This window comes from Nycticebus coucang, chromosome 9 (genome assembly GCF_027406575.1).
Source record: "Nycticebus coucang isolate mNycCou1 chromosome 9, mNycCou1.pri, whole genome shotgun sequence".
NCBI classification, from domain to species: Eukaryota; Metazoa; Chordata; class Mammalia; order Primates; family Lorisidae; genus Nycticebus; species Nycticebus coucang.
Window position 1 is genome coordinate 119,809,811 of NC_069788.1, and position 17,241 is coordinate 119,827,051.

General features: G+C 41.1%; 1 protein-coding gene across 4 annotated transcripts in view; it reads left to right on the top strand.

The window, feature by feature from the left end:
* The window catches only part of SYNE2 (spectrin repeat containing nuclear envelope protein 2), a 424,477-nt gene that overhangs the window by 284,212 nt on the left and 123,024 nt on the right, over nucleotides 1-17,241 (top strand). For all 4 annotated transcript variants that reach the window (XM_053601260.1, XM_053601261.1, XM_053601264.1 and 1 more), the window contains exons 62-66: nucleotides 111-302; nucleotides 918-992; nucleotides 4,457-4,567; nucleotides 11,172-11,285; nucleotides 16,907-17,137. In XM_053601260.1, coding sequence (XP_053457235.1) covers nucleotides 111-302; nucleotides 918-992; nucleotides 4,457-4,567; nucleotides 11,172-11,285; nucleotides 16,907-17,137 — 723 coding nt within the window. The remainder of the gene's footprint in view (nucleotides 1-110; nucleotides 303-917; nucleotides 993-4,456; nucleotides 4,568-11,171; nucleotides 11,286-16,906; nucleotides 17,138-17,241) is intronic.

Consider the following 17,241-nt stretch of genomic DNA (forward strand, 5'->3'; position numbering starts at 1 on the left):
AGGAACTACACTGTGATCAGAGGCCTCTGTTGTACTAAAGAGGGCAGTCTCTTCAGGGCAAGACATGGCCTCACACTTCCCAAAACAATGCAAACACTTTTTCTGCACAGGGAGAAATTGAAGGTATGGAAAAGCAAATTCTGAGTTTGAGCCAGAAAAAAGAGGACCTCTTGGTGGACTTGAAGGCCACCGTGCTAAACCTTCACCAGCATTTAAAGCAACAAGAAGCAGAAAGAGAAAAGCCTTCAGCCACAGTGCCCGAGGAGGGGGAAGGGGCAGAGAGGGATGTTTCTAAGTGGAAGGTGGGTATGACTCCAACCGAACACTGGTCCCACGTCACACAAGAGCATGGAGGGGGACTGTTTCTCACCTGAAAAAACTAGCATCTCTGTCTATGGCCCATAGTAAAGGAATTTTTTAAAGTGGAAATAAATACTGTACCTGAGGCTGATTCCAGTAGCTATACAGAGTCCAGAGTGTGTCTCTCTGGACTCACCCCAGAATTCTCATGCCTGAGTTACTTTGGGGTGTGCTGATGAAATGCCATGGCAGGTGGGCCGAGTCCCCTGTGAAGTGTCTTCCTGTAGAAAAGTCAACCTCTTGGAAACTCAGAGATGGCCCAGTGCCTCTTTAAGCTCCCTCTCAACCTGCACTGATGAATCACATTCTTTAATTGTTTGGTGAGGGGCCACAGCAGGGAAGAAATGCAAATGAACAGACCTAAGATTTGACAGTCTGGGTATTTGGCTGGATGAGCTGAAAGGTACAGGACCCAGAGGCTGCTTGCATGGGTGGGCATCTCAGATAAAGTAAGTAAAATATTAGCTACATAAAAATGCAGTCGGACCAGGATTCTGGTGACGTGGAGCAGCAGACTGACCGTGGGTGTTCTTGGTGTTTTATGCTGTGCCTTCCAGGTGAACAGAACAGGCTCTATGTCCTTCCTGGCAGCTGTCGCAGAAGAGGCAGAAGAAGGCTCCGTGAAGAGTGAAGTAAAGAAACTCATTTTCTTGTTAAATTTTGTTAGAACTGAATTTCTAAAAGTAGGTCAATGAAAAGCTCTTAAAATGAATAGAAACCTAAGGATTGGAAAAATTAATGTTGATATTTTTCAAGTATAATTGAAATAGATCTATGTTATTAACATTTGAATGCATACAAACCTATTTCATGTGAAAGTGAGATGAATGCCATTCAGGGAGAAGATGAAGAGGTTCTCTGCTGGTATCCTGACTTCTGAGGATTTGTCTCTGAAGTTTTAAGAGAATGCTGTTTGGTTGGCACTCCTAGTGTGATTTTTTAAGAACTTTCCCCCCCATATTTTAATTACTATTTTGGTCTCAAACAGCATCACCAAGGACAGGAAGAGTTATATTAACAACTAATGCTGTGAATTCTTCCTACTTCATTATAATTGGTTGAAATGAGACAATGACAGGAGTCCATCCATTTCATACTTTACAAACAAAACTTACAATGGGGGGTGGCGCCTGTGGCTCAAGGAGTAGGGCGCCAGCCCCATATACTGGTGGTGGTGGGTTCAAACCTGGCCCCGGCCAAACTTACAATGAGTCTTATGCCAATAGGAAGGAAACTGAAGCAAATTACATGTAACCACTATAAAATTATATGTAACCAATCTATAAAATTACATGTAACCAATCTATAAAATTTTATGCTCGTTTTATAGATTGTTAAATAGTGCCATTGTCATGTAGAACAGACCTCTTGTCCTAGAGCAGTGGTTCTCAACCTGTGGGTCGTAACCCTTTTGGGGGTTGACGACCCTTTCACAGGGGTTGCCTAAGACCATCCTGAATATCAGATATTTACATTATGATTAATAACAGTAGCAAAATTACAGTTATGAAGTAGCAATGAAAATAATCCCGTTTCCCCGAAAATAAGACAGTGTCTTATTTTAAAGTGTGCTCCCGAAGATGCGCTAGGTCTTATTTTCAGGGGACGTCTTATCTTTCCTGTAAGTAGGTCTTATTTTCGGGGAAATGGGGTCTTATGGTTGGGCATTACCAGGAAGGTTGAGAACCACTGTCCTAGAGGATGGACAAGGTGCAACTGGCTGGGGCCACAGGGAGGAGTACAGGTTTACTGACTTTTTCCACCCTCAGATAACTTTGCTAACGGATCATGCCCCCATGGGTGTTGTGAGAATGGACAAAGACCAGAGCTAAAAAAGAGTGCACTTGAGTATGATGTTAATTTGAGATATGTATTTGCACCTGAGCTGGTGCTTACAGTATTATCGTGTATCTTTGACAACAACAAAAAAATGTATGTTCATCAAGCTGGGTTTTTTAAGTTGACAAGTAAAAATGATACACTTTTATGGTGTACAGCACGTCTTGGTGCAGTACATGTGTACGTACATTGTGGAATGGCTAACTTGAGCTAATTAGCGTGTGTATGCTTATTTTTTGTGGAAAATGGAAAACAGTATGGAAGTTTCTCAAAAAATTAAGAACAGAACTACTGTATGGTCTAGCAATCCCATCGCTGGGTATATAGCCCAAAAGAAATTAAATTGGTCTTTTGCTACTCTTTGCATTTTTAAGTATATACTAAAAATACATAAATTTTTAAGTATATACTAACCGTAGCTATCAAGATGTACTCTTGAACTTACTCCTCTTGTCCAACTGAAATTGTACATCCTTTGATAAATGTTTCTCAACCCCCTACCATTCCCTCCCTTCAGTTACTGGCAACCGTCATTTCACTCTCTGCGTCTGTGAGTCCGACTTTTCTATACGCCACAGACACAGAAAATCACACAGTGTTTATGTTTCAATGCCTGGCTTGCTTCACTTAATAGAACGTCTTCCAGATTCATCCATCTTATTGCAAATGATAAGATTGAGTACATTCCACTCTGTATATGTACCACATTTTCTTCTTTTTTTTTTTTTTTTTGAAGCAGTCTCACTTTGTTGTGATGCGCTCAATAGAGTGTGGTGACATCACAGCTCACAGCAATCTCAAACTCTTGGGCTTAAGCGATTCTCTTGCTTCAGCCTCCCAAGTAGCTGGGACTTCAGGCACCCCGGCTATTTTTTGGTTGCAGATGTCATTGCTGTTTAGCAGGCCTGGGCTGGGTTCAAACCTGCCAGCCCTGGTGTATGTGCCTGGTGCCCTAACCACTGAGCTACGGGTGCTGAGCCAACACTTGGTATTTTTTATCATTTTTATAAAAGCCTTTCTAACAGGTATACAATGATACTTCATTGGTTTTAATTGGTATTTCTCTGATGATTAGTGATGTCAAGAACTTTTTCTTATACCCATCAAGCTGTTATTTTAAAGACAGCACTGACAGTTATATTTACCAAAGCAGATTCGATTCTTAAAGCACTTTTTCTTTTGACCCACAGTCTCGCTTTGTCACCTTCAGTAGAGTGCTGTGGCATCTCACAGTAACCTCAAACCCTTGGGCTCAAGCAATTCTCTTGCCTCAGCCTCCTAAGTAGCTGGGACTATAGGCATCCTGCTATTTTTAGAGATGAGGTCTCACACTTGCTCAGGCTGGTCTCGAATCCATGTGCGCAGGCAATCCACCCACTTTGGCCTCCCAAAACTAAAGCATTATTTTTTTATTTTTTGTAGAGACAGAGTCTCACTTTATAGCCCTCGGTAGAGTGCGGTGGCATCACACAGCTCACAGCAACCTCCAACTCCTGGGCTTCAGTGATTCTCTTGTCTCAGCCTCCCTAGTAGCTGGGACCACGGGCGCCCGCCACAACGTCCAGCTATTTTTTGGTTGCAGTTCAGCCAGGGCCGAGTTTGAACCCACCACCCTCGGTATATGGGGCCGGCACCCTACCGACTGAGCCACAGGAGCCACCCACTAAAGCATTATTTTAAAGATCCCCTTTGTGTGACATGAACTGCATCTCTACTTTTATTGTTTTTTAAATTTTTATATATTTTTTAAATTTAGAGACAGAGTCTTGCTCTGTTGCCTAGGCTGGAGTACAGTGGCATATCATAGCTCACTACAACCTCAAACTCCTGGTTTCAAGCAGTCCTCTCACCCCAGTCTCTGTAGTAACCTCAAACCCTTAGGACTATAGGCGTGTGCTACCACATCCAGCTGATTTTTCTGTTTTTTTAGGGATGGGGTCTTGATCTTTTTCAGGCTGGTATCAAACTTCTGACCTCACATGATCCTCAGCCGCTGCTTCTCAAATTGCTAGGATTAAAGATGTGAGCTACTACCCTCAGCCTACATTCCTCCTTTTAAAAATATTTTTTAGGCTTCAGAAAGATTAACCACACTTGGAAACATGTTGTAGTTAGCAAAAAATGTAGGTGAAAAATGAGGGGAGCACTGGAAATAAGGGCTACAGTTACACTGCCTAGTATGTGGAATATTGTATAAAAGAGATGAGTGAGTGGGGTGCTGGTGATGATGGTTGGAAATTGCTCCCCTTTGTGCTAGAATGGAGATAAGAAAGCAGAGCCGTCTTCCGCATCCTGGCCTGTGCTCTGGAAGCTTGACAAGCACATGGAGGAAGACAGAATATCCTCATCCTCTGGAACTATCGTTCAGGTGACACTGGGCCCACCCATCACATTTGGGGGTTGGGGCGGGGAGCTTTTTGTAGGACTTCCTCCTCTTTCTTTCCCTTTGGTTTTTGCTCAGTACTACCCAAACCTTTAACACAACCAGCTGTGCTACATAAGGAGTAAAAATTAGGGTTAGTAAAGAACCATCTTTTTTGAAAGAATGCTTAGGAGGGAACCTGCCTGGGCTGCATTTTTTTTTTTAGGTGATAAAAATCTTACGTATTTATGGTATACAGCATGATGTTTTAAAATATATATAAGCCAGGTACAGTTGCTCAAGCCTGTAATCCTAGCACTCTGAGAGGCCAAGGCAGGAGGATCCCTTGAGTTCAGAAGTTTGAGACCAGCCTGAGCAAGAGCGAAATTCCATCTCTACTAAAAATAGAAAAATACTAGCCGGGCATTGTGGTGGGCACCCGTAGTCCCAGCTACTCAGGAAACTGAGGCAAGTGGATCACTTGAGCCCAGGATTTTGAGGTTGCTGTGAGCTATGATGATGCCCAGTACTCTACCCAGGGCTACAGAGTAAAACTGTATCTCAAAAAAAAAGGAAAGAAAGATGTATACTACATTGTGGAATGGCTATGTCAAGCTAATTAACATGCATTACTTCACATTTACCTTTTTTTGTTTGTTTTGTTTTTTGGTAGTGAGAATCCTCACAATCTCTCAGCAATTTTGAGTATATACATTGTTATTAACTATAATTGCCATGTTATACATAGATTCTCTTGAGTTTATTCTTCCTAAATCCCTGAAACTTTGTATCCTTTGATCAACATCTCCCCAATTCCTCCTCGTAGCCCTCTCAGTCCCCGGGGAGCATCTGGTAACTACCCTTTATTCTGTGTTTCCCTGGGTTCAACTTTCTTTGATTACACATAAAAAGTGAGATTATGCCTGACTTACTTCACTTAACATAACATCCTTCAGGTTTATCCATGTTTTCCCACATGACAGGATTTCTGTTTCTTTTTAAGGCTGGGTAGTATTCCATTGTAAACATGTATCACATTTTCTTTATCCATTCATCCATTAATTGCACACTTAGGTTAATTCCATATTTTGGCTATTGTGAGTCTTTTAAAACTTCTTGAATCACCTGTGTGCAATGCAAAGACAGCCTCACCAGGACTGCTTATCTGAGTTTCTGTTGTACACTCAAATAGGAGAGTACTTTTTCTGAGGAAAATTGCATATGTGAAAATGCAAACTGACCAAGCAAATAGCTCACAGGAGCACCTAAAATCTCCTCAGAGCATTTAACACACTTCTCTTTGGAGAGTATTTGGGGGTGCAGTGTCTCCCCATCATCCCTTTTTTGAACAAAGTAGCATATAATACACATGTAGTGCGTGTATTATAGATGCAGTATGTCTCTCTCCTTCTTATGACGTTCTGTGTCTGATCTCTCAGAATAGAAGGCAGAAGGCCTCACTCTAGAACAACACTGTCAGCTGATGCATCTGCCTTTGCTCCTGAAAGACTCCTGCATCCTCGTGGTGTGACACCCTCCTTCACCCTCATCCAGGGCTAAGCCCTCCCTGGGCGCCCACCCCAGCCCTGCATTAGCTGTTGGGGACATCCTCTGCCTCTGCTGTTCCTTCCTTCTCCTTCTCAAGTATTCAGGTTTCTCCTCCCTGCCAAGCTGCTTTCCTAGGGCCCCACCCCTACAAACAAACTCCTAGTTGCATAGACCCAGCTCGCTGTGCAGAGGACACTTTGCCCCTTGGATGCCCTTCCTCCGAGTCTGCTGGGAGACTTCCTGCTTGTGCACAAAAGCCTGTCTCAGCTCCCCCTGCTACAAGAAGCCTAAGATCCTGCAAGGGAAATTGCTGTCTCTTTTCTTGTCCCAGTAGCATTCAGAGCCTCAGTTAGGGCTTAGCACATTTTTGATGCATACATCTGAGGCCTTGTCTTTAATGTTTATACCCTATCCTTGCCTCAGTGTGGTACTTAATGAATTGAATATCTCAATCCCGCTCCCCATGTCCTTTTCTGTACCTCCTCTTTCATTTGCTGCTTTCCTGGGTACTCTGCTCCGCCACCCCCTCTATAGTCCAGTTTCAGCCTCAGGCTATGCTTGGTCTGCGTTGACTTGTGGAAGGCCAGTTTACTGCCCTCTTGTTCATCGTGATCCTCACTGAGCTCTCTAGCATTAGGTACTATTGACTACCTACTTCTTGAAGTCAGCCGTTCCTTTGACTTCCTTAATTTTGCACTTCCTATGCCTTCTACCTCTAACCCTTCCCCTGTCTCCTCTCTTCTCCCACCTCTGTGAGGAGGGACACTCCCCAACCTGCTGTCCTCTTCTCCCACCTCTGTGAGGAGGGACATTCCCCCAACCTGCTGTCCTTTTCTTCCCTCTGTTTTCTCCCTTAGTGATTTAATTTCTTCCCACGACTTTGGTTGGCCCCTCTGTATTAATGATTTACAAATGACATCTCTAGTCTTGCCTTTACCCTTAAATCTATTCCACATTTCTCTCATTTTATTACAGTGCTATTTTTTAAATGGATTTTCTTCAGCTCAAACTCATTTTTACCAAATTCTCTTCAAAGCTTGGTCTTCTTCCTAATTTCTCAAAGTCTGCTAATAGCATCACTATTTTCCCAGAAATAAACTTCAGAGTCTCCTTAGGTACCTCATTTTCCTCGTCCTTCACATCCCATCAGTGGTCAACTGATGTCTATTCATTGCTTACAATCTCTCCTTCTTATATAGTTTTCGCCATCATACTATTTCAAGAAATTGTTACTACTTCCCTGGATTTTTTCTAATTGGTGTTATAACCTACATTTATTTTTCTTAATATATCTTATAAAATACTAACTGATGTGTAAATAGTAAATCATGCTAAGCCTCAGCTTAATATCCTTTATGGATTCTGATTATCTATTGATTAAGATGCAAATGTAGGCCAGCATTCCAGACTCTTCATGAACCCATCCTATGCTTCTGGTTTTATTTAAGTTTTACCTTTAATTTTCAGTTCATACCTTTCTGATAGCAGTTATTGTTTGCAGAAGGAGCTGAAAATATACTAACAGTTGGTTAGGAAATGCTAAATGCTTTTTATATACATCATCTTATTTAATAATCATAAGCACAAGTGAGGTAGGTTTGATTTCTACTTTAAAGGTTAAGCAACTGAGATTCAGAGAATTCACCTTAACTTGTCCAAGATCATGAAATTTCTAAGTAGAGCAACAAGATTGGTTGGCTACAATATCCATATGCTTCCAACCACACTGTCTTAATTATTTATATATGAGGTCTGACAATTAAGTTCACAAACTTCCCACCATGTGCTTACATTGGTAGCACTGTACAGACAGCTCGGTAAGGTTTCCTGACAGTCATTTGTGTTGATGTGTGGCTGTGTCTTCCTGAGTGATGTGGGAGGTAGATAGGCTGATCTCTCAGTGGGGCATCCCCCCTCAATTCCTGGGGGCTCATCAAGGCCACCAAAGATGAAAGAAGCCCAGAGGCACCCCAAACAGGGCAAAGTCATTAAGACCATCCCTACTGCAGGCACTGAGAGGAAGCAAGCAGGTAGGTGAGGCTGAGCCCTTTACAGGGGCTAAATTCAGCAGTTTAGGGAACTTGGCTTGCTCACCCTACAGGGATGAAACTGGCTTCCCCTCCCCCTTTCCAAATACATTATAGGCAGTTTCTTAACAACCCCCTACCCTATGTTCTATTAAAACAGCCTTTCCTTCTTCCAATCTTCCTGGGGACTTGGGATTCTTTTAACCATATCTTTTGATATCTTTGCATTTTGCATATATGCTTGGTGTTAGAGATCAATAAAAGGTTTCTGAGCAGTCAGAAAGTCACTGCACTGATTCAGTCTGCTGCGGTGGCATGTGAGTCAGTGTACAGTTCTCCAGGCTCTCAGACTTTCTACATGAAGTTCATGTAAGGTCTTGAGATTTTTTCCCCCAGCATTGTCTCCCCTGTGGACTCCCAACCCAGGTTGGGGTCTGTGGCAAAGTCCCAACAGAGTGGGGTTCACTACGTTGTGTGTTTTTGTGTGGTGCTGTGAGAATATTGGATTTTGAATTAGAACAACAAACAGACATTACACTTTTTATTAAATTTGGCAAAATCAGGGGCATGTTAGTCCAAGTTTGCGGGGATAATGCCATGAAGAAAATGGGAGTGTAGCAATTGATTAAACATTTTCTTGAAGGGAGAGAAGGCCTCACTGATGACGAGAGGCCAGGGTGTCCAGCCACGAGCAGAAGTGATAAAAACATTGCAAACATTTCTTGAATTCTGTATCAAAACCATTGGATGACTGTGAGAAGCATAGCAGACCAAGTAAACATTGATAGAAAAACAGGAAAATCTTGGCATGAAACAGGTGTGTGCAAAAATGGTCCTGAAGGAGCTCACTGATTAGAAAAAGCAAAGGAGAGTTGACATTTGCCAAGACCTCTTACCTCTAGAGAGGTAAGACGATATTTGGGGCCATAGTGATGAAACATGGATATTCCAATACAAACCTGAAACACAGCATCAAAGTGCACAGTGGAAGTCAGCCAATTCTCCATGACCAAAAAGTTCCGTCAGTCAAAATCAAGAGTCAAAATGATATTGCTAAACTTTTTTGAGATCAGAGGGATGGTTCATTATGAATTTGTACCAACTGGACGTATGGTTAACCAAGTTTAGTATTTGGAAATACTGAAAAGGCCATCTGAAAAAGACTTGAACTTTTTTGTCAATAACTCATGGCTCTTGGATCATGACAATGTACCAGCTCACACAGCACTGTCAGTGAGGGAGTTTTTAGTTAGAAAACAAATAACTGTATTGGAACACCTTCCCTACTCATCTGATCTGGCCCCCAGTGACTTTTTTTTACCCAAAGATAAAGGAAATATTCAAAGAATATTTTGATGTCATTCAGGACATCACGGGTAGTAATATAATGACAGCTTTGATGGCCAGTCCAGAAAAAGAGTTCCAAAATTTCTTTTAAAGGTGGATTAGGCACTGGCATTATTGCATAGCTTCCCAAGGGAAGTCCTCTGAAGCTGACTGTAATGACATTCATCAATGAGGTATGTAGCACTTTTTCTGGGACAAGTTCTCGAATTTAATTGTCATACCTTCATATATTTCATTTTTTCCCATTGTTTAACCTTGCCTAACCTTAGAAGTAGGAGTGCTGAAGAGGGACTTTACCTAACAATTGCAATCAGTGTAACTGGCTTATTGTACCCTCAATGAATCCCCAACAATAAAAAAAAAAAAAAGGGGAAAAAAAATAAAAAATAAATAAATAAAATATTTTCACACACACACACACACACAAAAGAAGTAGGAGTGCTGGCTCAAAGTATCTATCTACTTAAAATGTGGTAAACATTGTCAAACTGCCTTCTAGAAAGACATGGCAAGATTATTCTTCCTAGAATGCATTGAAGTGCCTGTTGCTTGACACACGCTAATTATTGATATTGTCAGTCTTAGCCAAACTGAGCCAGTAGTTTAAACTGAATTTATATTTTAAGAATTCTGAACATCTTTTTAGATGTGTAGGGGCTTTTGTGACTCATTTTTTTTTCTTTGAAACAGAGTCTCATTTTGTTGCCCCCAGTAGAGTGCCATTGTGTCATAGCTCACAGGAACCTCAAACTCTTGGGCTCATGCTATCCTCTTGTCTTAGCCTCCCAAGTAACTGGGACTACAGGTGCCTTCCACAATGCCCAGCTAGTTTTAGAGATGGGGTCTCGCTCTTGCTCAGGTTGGTCTCAAACTCCTGAGCTCAGGCAATCCACCTGCCTCCCAGCTAAGATTACAGATGTGAACCATTGTGCCCAGCTTGTGACTCATCTTTAATGAATTGCTTGTTCATGCCATCTGACTGTTTTTCTACATAGGGGTTGATAATTTTCCTTACTGACTTATAAGAACTATTACTATATTAAGGATATTAATACTTTGTAAGTCATTATCCCAATTTGTCATTTCTCTTTAATCTAGCGTATGGTATCTTTTGTAGTGCATATTATTTTAAGTTGTCAATACTAACATTCTTTTTCTCTATTGTCATGCTTTATGTAAAAGTTCTTCCCCTCTGTTAGAATTTCTATGGTCTAACTTTTAACATTTCAATGTTAGACAATGAGAATTAATTATTAGGAATGAGACATTTTATATTTTTCATGAAATGCCTTGAGACTTCCCAAATTTAATAAATTTATCTTTTCTCCTTTCCCCAATTTTTTGAAATGTGACCTTTATCATATAATCTCATTCAAATCCATATTATAATCTACTTAAGTACCCAATTCTCTCATTTCCTCTCATTAAGAAGAGAGTTTTGGAGAATTTAAGTTTCTCAGATAAAGACAAACCTGATGAAGGTGATTTTTTTTCCCTAATGAACAACGATTTTCTAAATGTACCTGACTTTGATGTTCTTGTGATGACAGAGAAAAAGAAAGCAAATGTTCCTGCCTTCTCTGGGCAAGGTTGCAGCAGGTGATTCATCAGAAGAGCAGACACAGGGAGAGTGTCTTGCGTGGCACTGGGTAGTACGTTTTCTGGAACTCTAATCCTTTTCTTTACAGGAGGCAGATGAGAAAATAAGCACCTGTGATAGTTCCATGGCACAAATTCTTGTACCGGCCTCACTCAACACTGAGCAAGGCCCAGAATTTTTCTTGCCCAACCAAACACAAGGGGTAAGTCTCAATCAGTATCCAACCAACTGCTCAGATACCTAAACTAGCACCCAGAGATGGCCAGCTTTCTGTGTCCTGTAACACCCGTACATCAAGCCAAGTGCTCCTTGTGAACTTGAACAACTTCCTATGTGCTGTCAAGCTGTAGAAGTGGAAGATTTGTCATCAGATGCTTTAATAGAAAGTAAGGGGCCAGTGCAGTGGCTCACAGGTGGAATCCCGATATGTGAGGATTGCTAGAGACCAGGGGTTCAAGACCAACCTGGGCAAGTAACATAGGAAGACCCCCCCTATCTACCAAAAAAATAAAAAAATTAGCCTGATGTGGTGATGTGTCCCTGTAGTCCTAGCAACTCAGGAGGCTGAGATGGGAGAATCGCTTGAGCCCAGGAGTTGGAGGATACAGTGAGCAGCAGTCATGCCACTTGCATTCCAGCTGAGGTGACAGAGCAAGACCCCATCTCAGGAAAAAAACAACAAAAAAAAACGAGAAGATAAGCATGGTATAGAGCAGTGAAACACTTTTCACTCAATCACCATTTGTCAGCATGAAATAGTCTTTCCATTAATTACTACTTCTTTAGTTCTTAGGTATAATTTATGGAAGCAATAAAAGTGGAGAAGGGCTAATATTCATCAATTAATGGCCTTTACATATGTGGCATTTATATTTATTTAATCCTTAGATTATATAAGTTCAGTTAATATCTACCGTATATTTACAAATGAGGAAATCAAAACTCCAGGAATAAAAATATAACTAGTAAATGGGAGAGAGCGGATCAGACCCAGAATATCCCAATCTGCCTGCTCTTTTTGTTTTTGAGATAAAGTCTCACTCTGTCAGGCTAGCTGAAGTACGCAAATGTCATCATAGCTCACCGCATCCTCAAACTACTGGGCTCAAGTCACTCTGTGGCTTCAAACTCTCAAGTGCTAGAATGTAATTGCATGCCACCACACCCAGATAATTTGTCCTTATTTTTTGTAGCAATGAGAGAGTCTTACTTTGTTGCTCAGGCTGGTCTCGAACTCTTAACCTCTAGTGGTACTCCCACCTCAGCCTCTCACGGTGCTGGAATTACAGGCATGAGCCACTGTGCCTGGCCCAGTCTGTCTTCATAATTTGGAATCTTGTGCTTTGGTGGTTTTAAAGATGGCCTTTCAGGGAGGTCTTATTTCCCAAGTTAGCTGTGGTGTTCATCTGGACCTGAATCTCCATGAATCTAAGTAGCTCTTGAAAAAGTTAACAGCTTTTGGTGCTTTCTACTTTTCTCTTTTCTTCCTTTATAGTGAGTTCTGTGTGTATGTCTTGTCTCCCAATCTTTTATCTAATCTTACAAAAAAAAAAAAAAGAAAGAAAGAAAAAACTGAGATGGAGCTTTAATAGTGTTTTAACTCCAGTGGTCACTCTGTGGTATCTCTTCTGTGAGTGTGGATGATTGGGCCTTTTGCTTTGACTGTGGATGGTAGGTGATGATGACAGTCAGGAGGAGAAGGGGGGAAAGGTGGATAGCTAATATTTACTCAATGTTTATTATGGGCCAGGCACTGAGATTTTAGTCCTCACAACAGCTCTATGAGGTAAGTGGTACTGTTTTCCCACTTTACAGATGGAGAAATTGAGGCTCAAAGAAGTAAAGTATCCAAGGTCATTTAGCTAGTAAGTGGCAGCATTCAAATTCAGTTATTTCTACCTCTGGATTTAGAGCCTGAGCTTTTAACTGTCAGGCTTCAATGACACTCTCTAAACTGATCTATGTATCTGTACATTTGTGTTTTCTTCCTACCTCAGAATTTTTGCAGAGCGGAGAGAATTAGTGGAATCTTGGAGCAGAGAAATAGTGAGGTGTTAACCTTTTTCTACTGCAGGAGGGATTAGCTTACTTCTACTTAGCTCTTGTATTGCCTCCAATCCCCTTCTCTCTTAAGGACTATATTCCAGCTTTTTGCTCATTTCCATCTCATGAGTGTGGCACATGACCAAAGAGGGGAAAGTTTGACCCATGCAAGCCCAAGGGGGAAGAGGTAGGGAGTGTGGGAACTCAGCAGAGACCAGCCAGCCAATGTCATCAGCATGTATCAGTCTCAACAAACCCTTTGTTTCAGAGGTTAAGTGCATTCACCAAATGAGAATTACATAATTTTCAATAAAATTCTGAGTCATCCTTGACCTATATTACAGCAAACAATAAATATTTAGTAGGGAAAGATGTGAAACCCAGGCAGGCTTGCCCTCACAGAGTGAACGGGCAGCATGCCATCCCAGTGGCCTGCCCTGTATTGTATCGGCCACATGCAGTTAGGTATTGCACTTGAGGTAGACAATTTCGCCTTTCCTTTTCTTTTCTTTATTTTAGAGACAGAGTCTGACTTTATCGCCCTCTGTAGAGTTCGTGGTATCATAGCTCACAGCAACTTCCACCTCCTGGGCCTAGGCGATTCTCCTGCCTCAGCCTCCTGGGCAGCTGGGACCACAGGCACCCACCACAATGCCCAGCTATTTTTCTGTTGCAGTTTGGCCAGGGCCGGGTTCAAACCCATCACCCTCAGCATATGGGGACAGTGCCCTACCCACTGAGCCACAGATGCCACCCTTCACAATTTCACATTTTCTAATCAGTGGGGAGATGGGCAGGTGTTGGTAGAATTGACCAAAATATGAAAGAGTAAATTTAAAGGTTTGGTGTGTTGGCATGAAATGTAGCTATACCCAGAAAATTAACTTGCATTTTAACTGTAATCCTGTTGCTTTGGTCTCTGATGTGTTGATGCAGAAATCAAGCAGTGTGACTCACTGCAAGGCTAACTTGCATACTAACAGATTGGTTAAATTATGAACATGGGCTCATAAACTAAAGAGTAGTGGGATCAGGAATTATTCTGGCTCTACTTATGAGTTATGTGGCCATAAGCCATCTGAATAGCCTCCCTAGCCTCAGTTGCCTCATCTGTACATGGGGAATAATAATAGGTCTGTAGGGTTTGATAGGGTGTATGTATCCTACTTAGTGCAGTGCCTGGCTCATAATCAGAGCCCAGGAAAGGTCAGGGGTTATTAATGTACAGCTGTGCTGTAGAGATAACCTAATTCTTACTTAATAAGAAATACTTAAAAAAAAATAGTCATAGTACTTTTTAGCCCCCAAAGTATATAATTATAAAATATTCATTTAAATAATTTTACTTTGAGAATTTGGGTCTCTCATATAGGGAAGATTTTTTTTCAAGGGTGCTATTGCAGAAAAGAGCATTTACTCAGTTAAGTTGTTCATAAGTATTAATAACTAGAGTGCTTCTCAGAAGCAACATGGTGAAATGGAGGTGTGTGAGCTGATTAAACACGCTGCATGCTTGGGTCTTTTTTTTTTTGCAGTTTTTGGCCAAAGCTGGGTTTGAACCCACCACCTCCGATATATGGGGCCAGCGCCTTATTCCTTGAGCCACAGGCACCTTGTGCTTTGGTCTTTTTGAATTTAAAAAGAGTTGGTTCCACTAATCTTTGGTGGGTTCCTCAGGCTGCTTTTAGCTGTCAAAGTTCTATGGTTGCAAATATTCTTTTTTTTCTTCTGTTCTCCTTTGGATTCTTTTCAGGTTCAAACAACCAGCAAATAAAGCCAAGTTTAGTTATCCAGCTGGCTTGTTTCCTCATTAATTCAGGAGTTAGGAAGAAAGCAGAGAAACTCAACACTGTCATTAAAAACTGTGGCATATCAAAGGTGCTCAAATATGATTTCTGAATAAGTAAAGAAGACAGTTGGTAAATCTGTTATTACAGGTTAATTAATTAATATCAACAGATGTTATCTTATGTGGCAAAAAGGAATCCCAAAATCTTTGTCACTGAGATGGAACTATATCTGATAACTAGAAAACAATTAGATGACTAGAAATTGATGTTAAGAAGTAAAAATCACACAACTGTCACTTTTTTTAAAAATCAGGATTTAAGAAGATTGTTGAAACTTGTGCATGTAAGGATAGCCTTGACTGTCCAGAAAAAATACACGAAACATGGGAAGCCTTCCTTAAGGAGGTGATTCTTAAGGAAATTATAAAAATAGATCAATGGAGGCAGGGGAGAAACAGCATTTTTGGCAGAAAAGAACAAATATACATGAAGTTAATAGATAGTCAAAGGGAAGTTGTATAACCCAGAGACACTCTGTCAAACCAGCTTTCATCCCACTTATCACTGGGTATGAAAATGAACAAATGAATGGTGTTTCATATCCTGCATGTTTTTGTGACCTACCAATTTTCTTCACTCTGTTGCTCTAAAAGTTCTAAATTCCACAAACACTGGGAAATGTGCATCTGCCTTGAGATAAGGTATACATTTGTGAACAATTCCTATTAGAGGTGCATCACTTGACCAACATTACGCCTTAGATGCTAATTAACAGGTTGCCCACAAAGGCTTACATAGAAAACATTGTATTTTATCATTATAATTAATAAGTTATTTATTCAAACCAATAACTTTGTAGAGCAAAACACAAATCCTTTTTTTTTTGTTTTGTTTTTTTTTGTTGTTTTTTTGTTTGTTTGTTTTTGGCCGGGGCTAGGTTTGAACCCGCCACCTCCAGCATATGGGACCGGCACCCTACTCCTTGAGCCACAGGCGCCGCCCCAAAACACAAATCCTTATCCCCAAAGGAATTTTTCTAGAAAGAGCAATATACTCTTACAGTATTCTAAAGACAGGTAATATGGTGGGAACAAATATATCCTGTATTGAATCATCTTTTGCCTCCAAATTAAAAATATCTAATATGTAATTACTGGAATATTTCTATTTGATATCTAGGAGAATTCTATTTCTACCCAGGTAAGCAACCAAGTTATTTCAATAAAAGAATAATAACATTTTATTTATACTATAAACATCTAGTCCTTAAGTCAATAATATTTAAGTATTTAGAAGGTGAAAGTCATTTCAGGAGTTGTCTATGAGGAATAGGAGAAAAATTTCCAGATTACTTCATTTTCAGATTACCTCAGAGTCAAGTTCATTACTTGACTTAAACTGTTTTTAATAGAGAAAAGTTTAGATGAGTAATAGTATGCATGTGTTAAAAGAAAAGGTGAAAAATTTCATAATCTAACAACTTAAGAAGATGTAAAACAGTAAGTGTGTGGTACATTTCATTGTATTCCCACTGATGTGTAAATATCACTCTTGTTTTATTTTGCTTGTTTTTCTATTTGAATAGAGCACACAGCAATGTAAGCATTGCTTAACTGTGTGTCATGCAACTTTAAACGCTAGCCAACTCCCCAAAGTGTCTTGGACACACACACACATGCACACCCACTCCCTCACACTCTCACCTGTCTCCTGAGACTCACCCCTTAATGAACTGTTGGCTTCCTCTGCGCCCGGGAACTCTGTACCTGTGTACATGCAGATCGGCTGCTTGGAAACCTGTGGCACCGGGTCACGTGACAGTTGCTATGAGTGTGGAGGTGCATTTTTCTTTTCTTCCTTCCTTCTTCTTCCCTTACTTTGTTTCTTTTAACGGGGAAATGTTGCAGGTTCACAGGTCTTTGCAGGCCCACGTCTGAAAACTTTGGACTCATGGCTTCTCGCTGCTGGATTATCTTTGGATTTCTTTTAGGGTGCCACACCTCCTATCAAGGCTGCAGCTCTGGACTTTTCTGACCAGCAAGGAGCTTTTGAGGCCACAGTGGAGAAAAGTAGGCCCGAGCCTGCAGAAGTCTTCCATGTCTGCATGACCCAGCTGGCCAAGCTGGAGCTGTGGCTGCAACAAGCCAACGTGGCATTTGAGCCGGAAACACTAAACGCAGACATGCAGCAGGTGGTGGAGCAGCAGCTGGTAGGGTGCCAGGTAAGGCTGTGGGTCAGAGTGCACACTTTGCCTCCTCACCAATCGCCTGCCCAGACTGGGTGAACGTCTCTTAAAGCAGCCGTGTGTTTCTTTGGTTGCTCCGA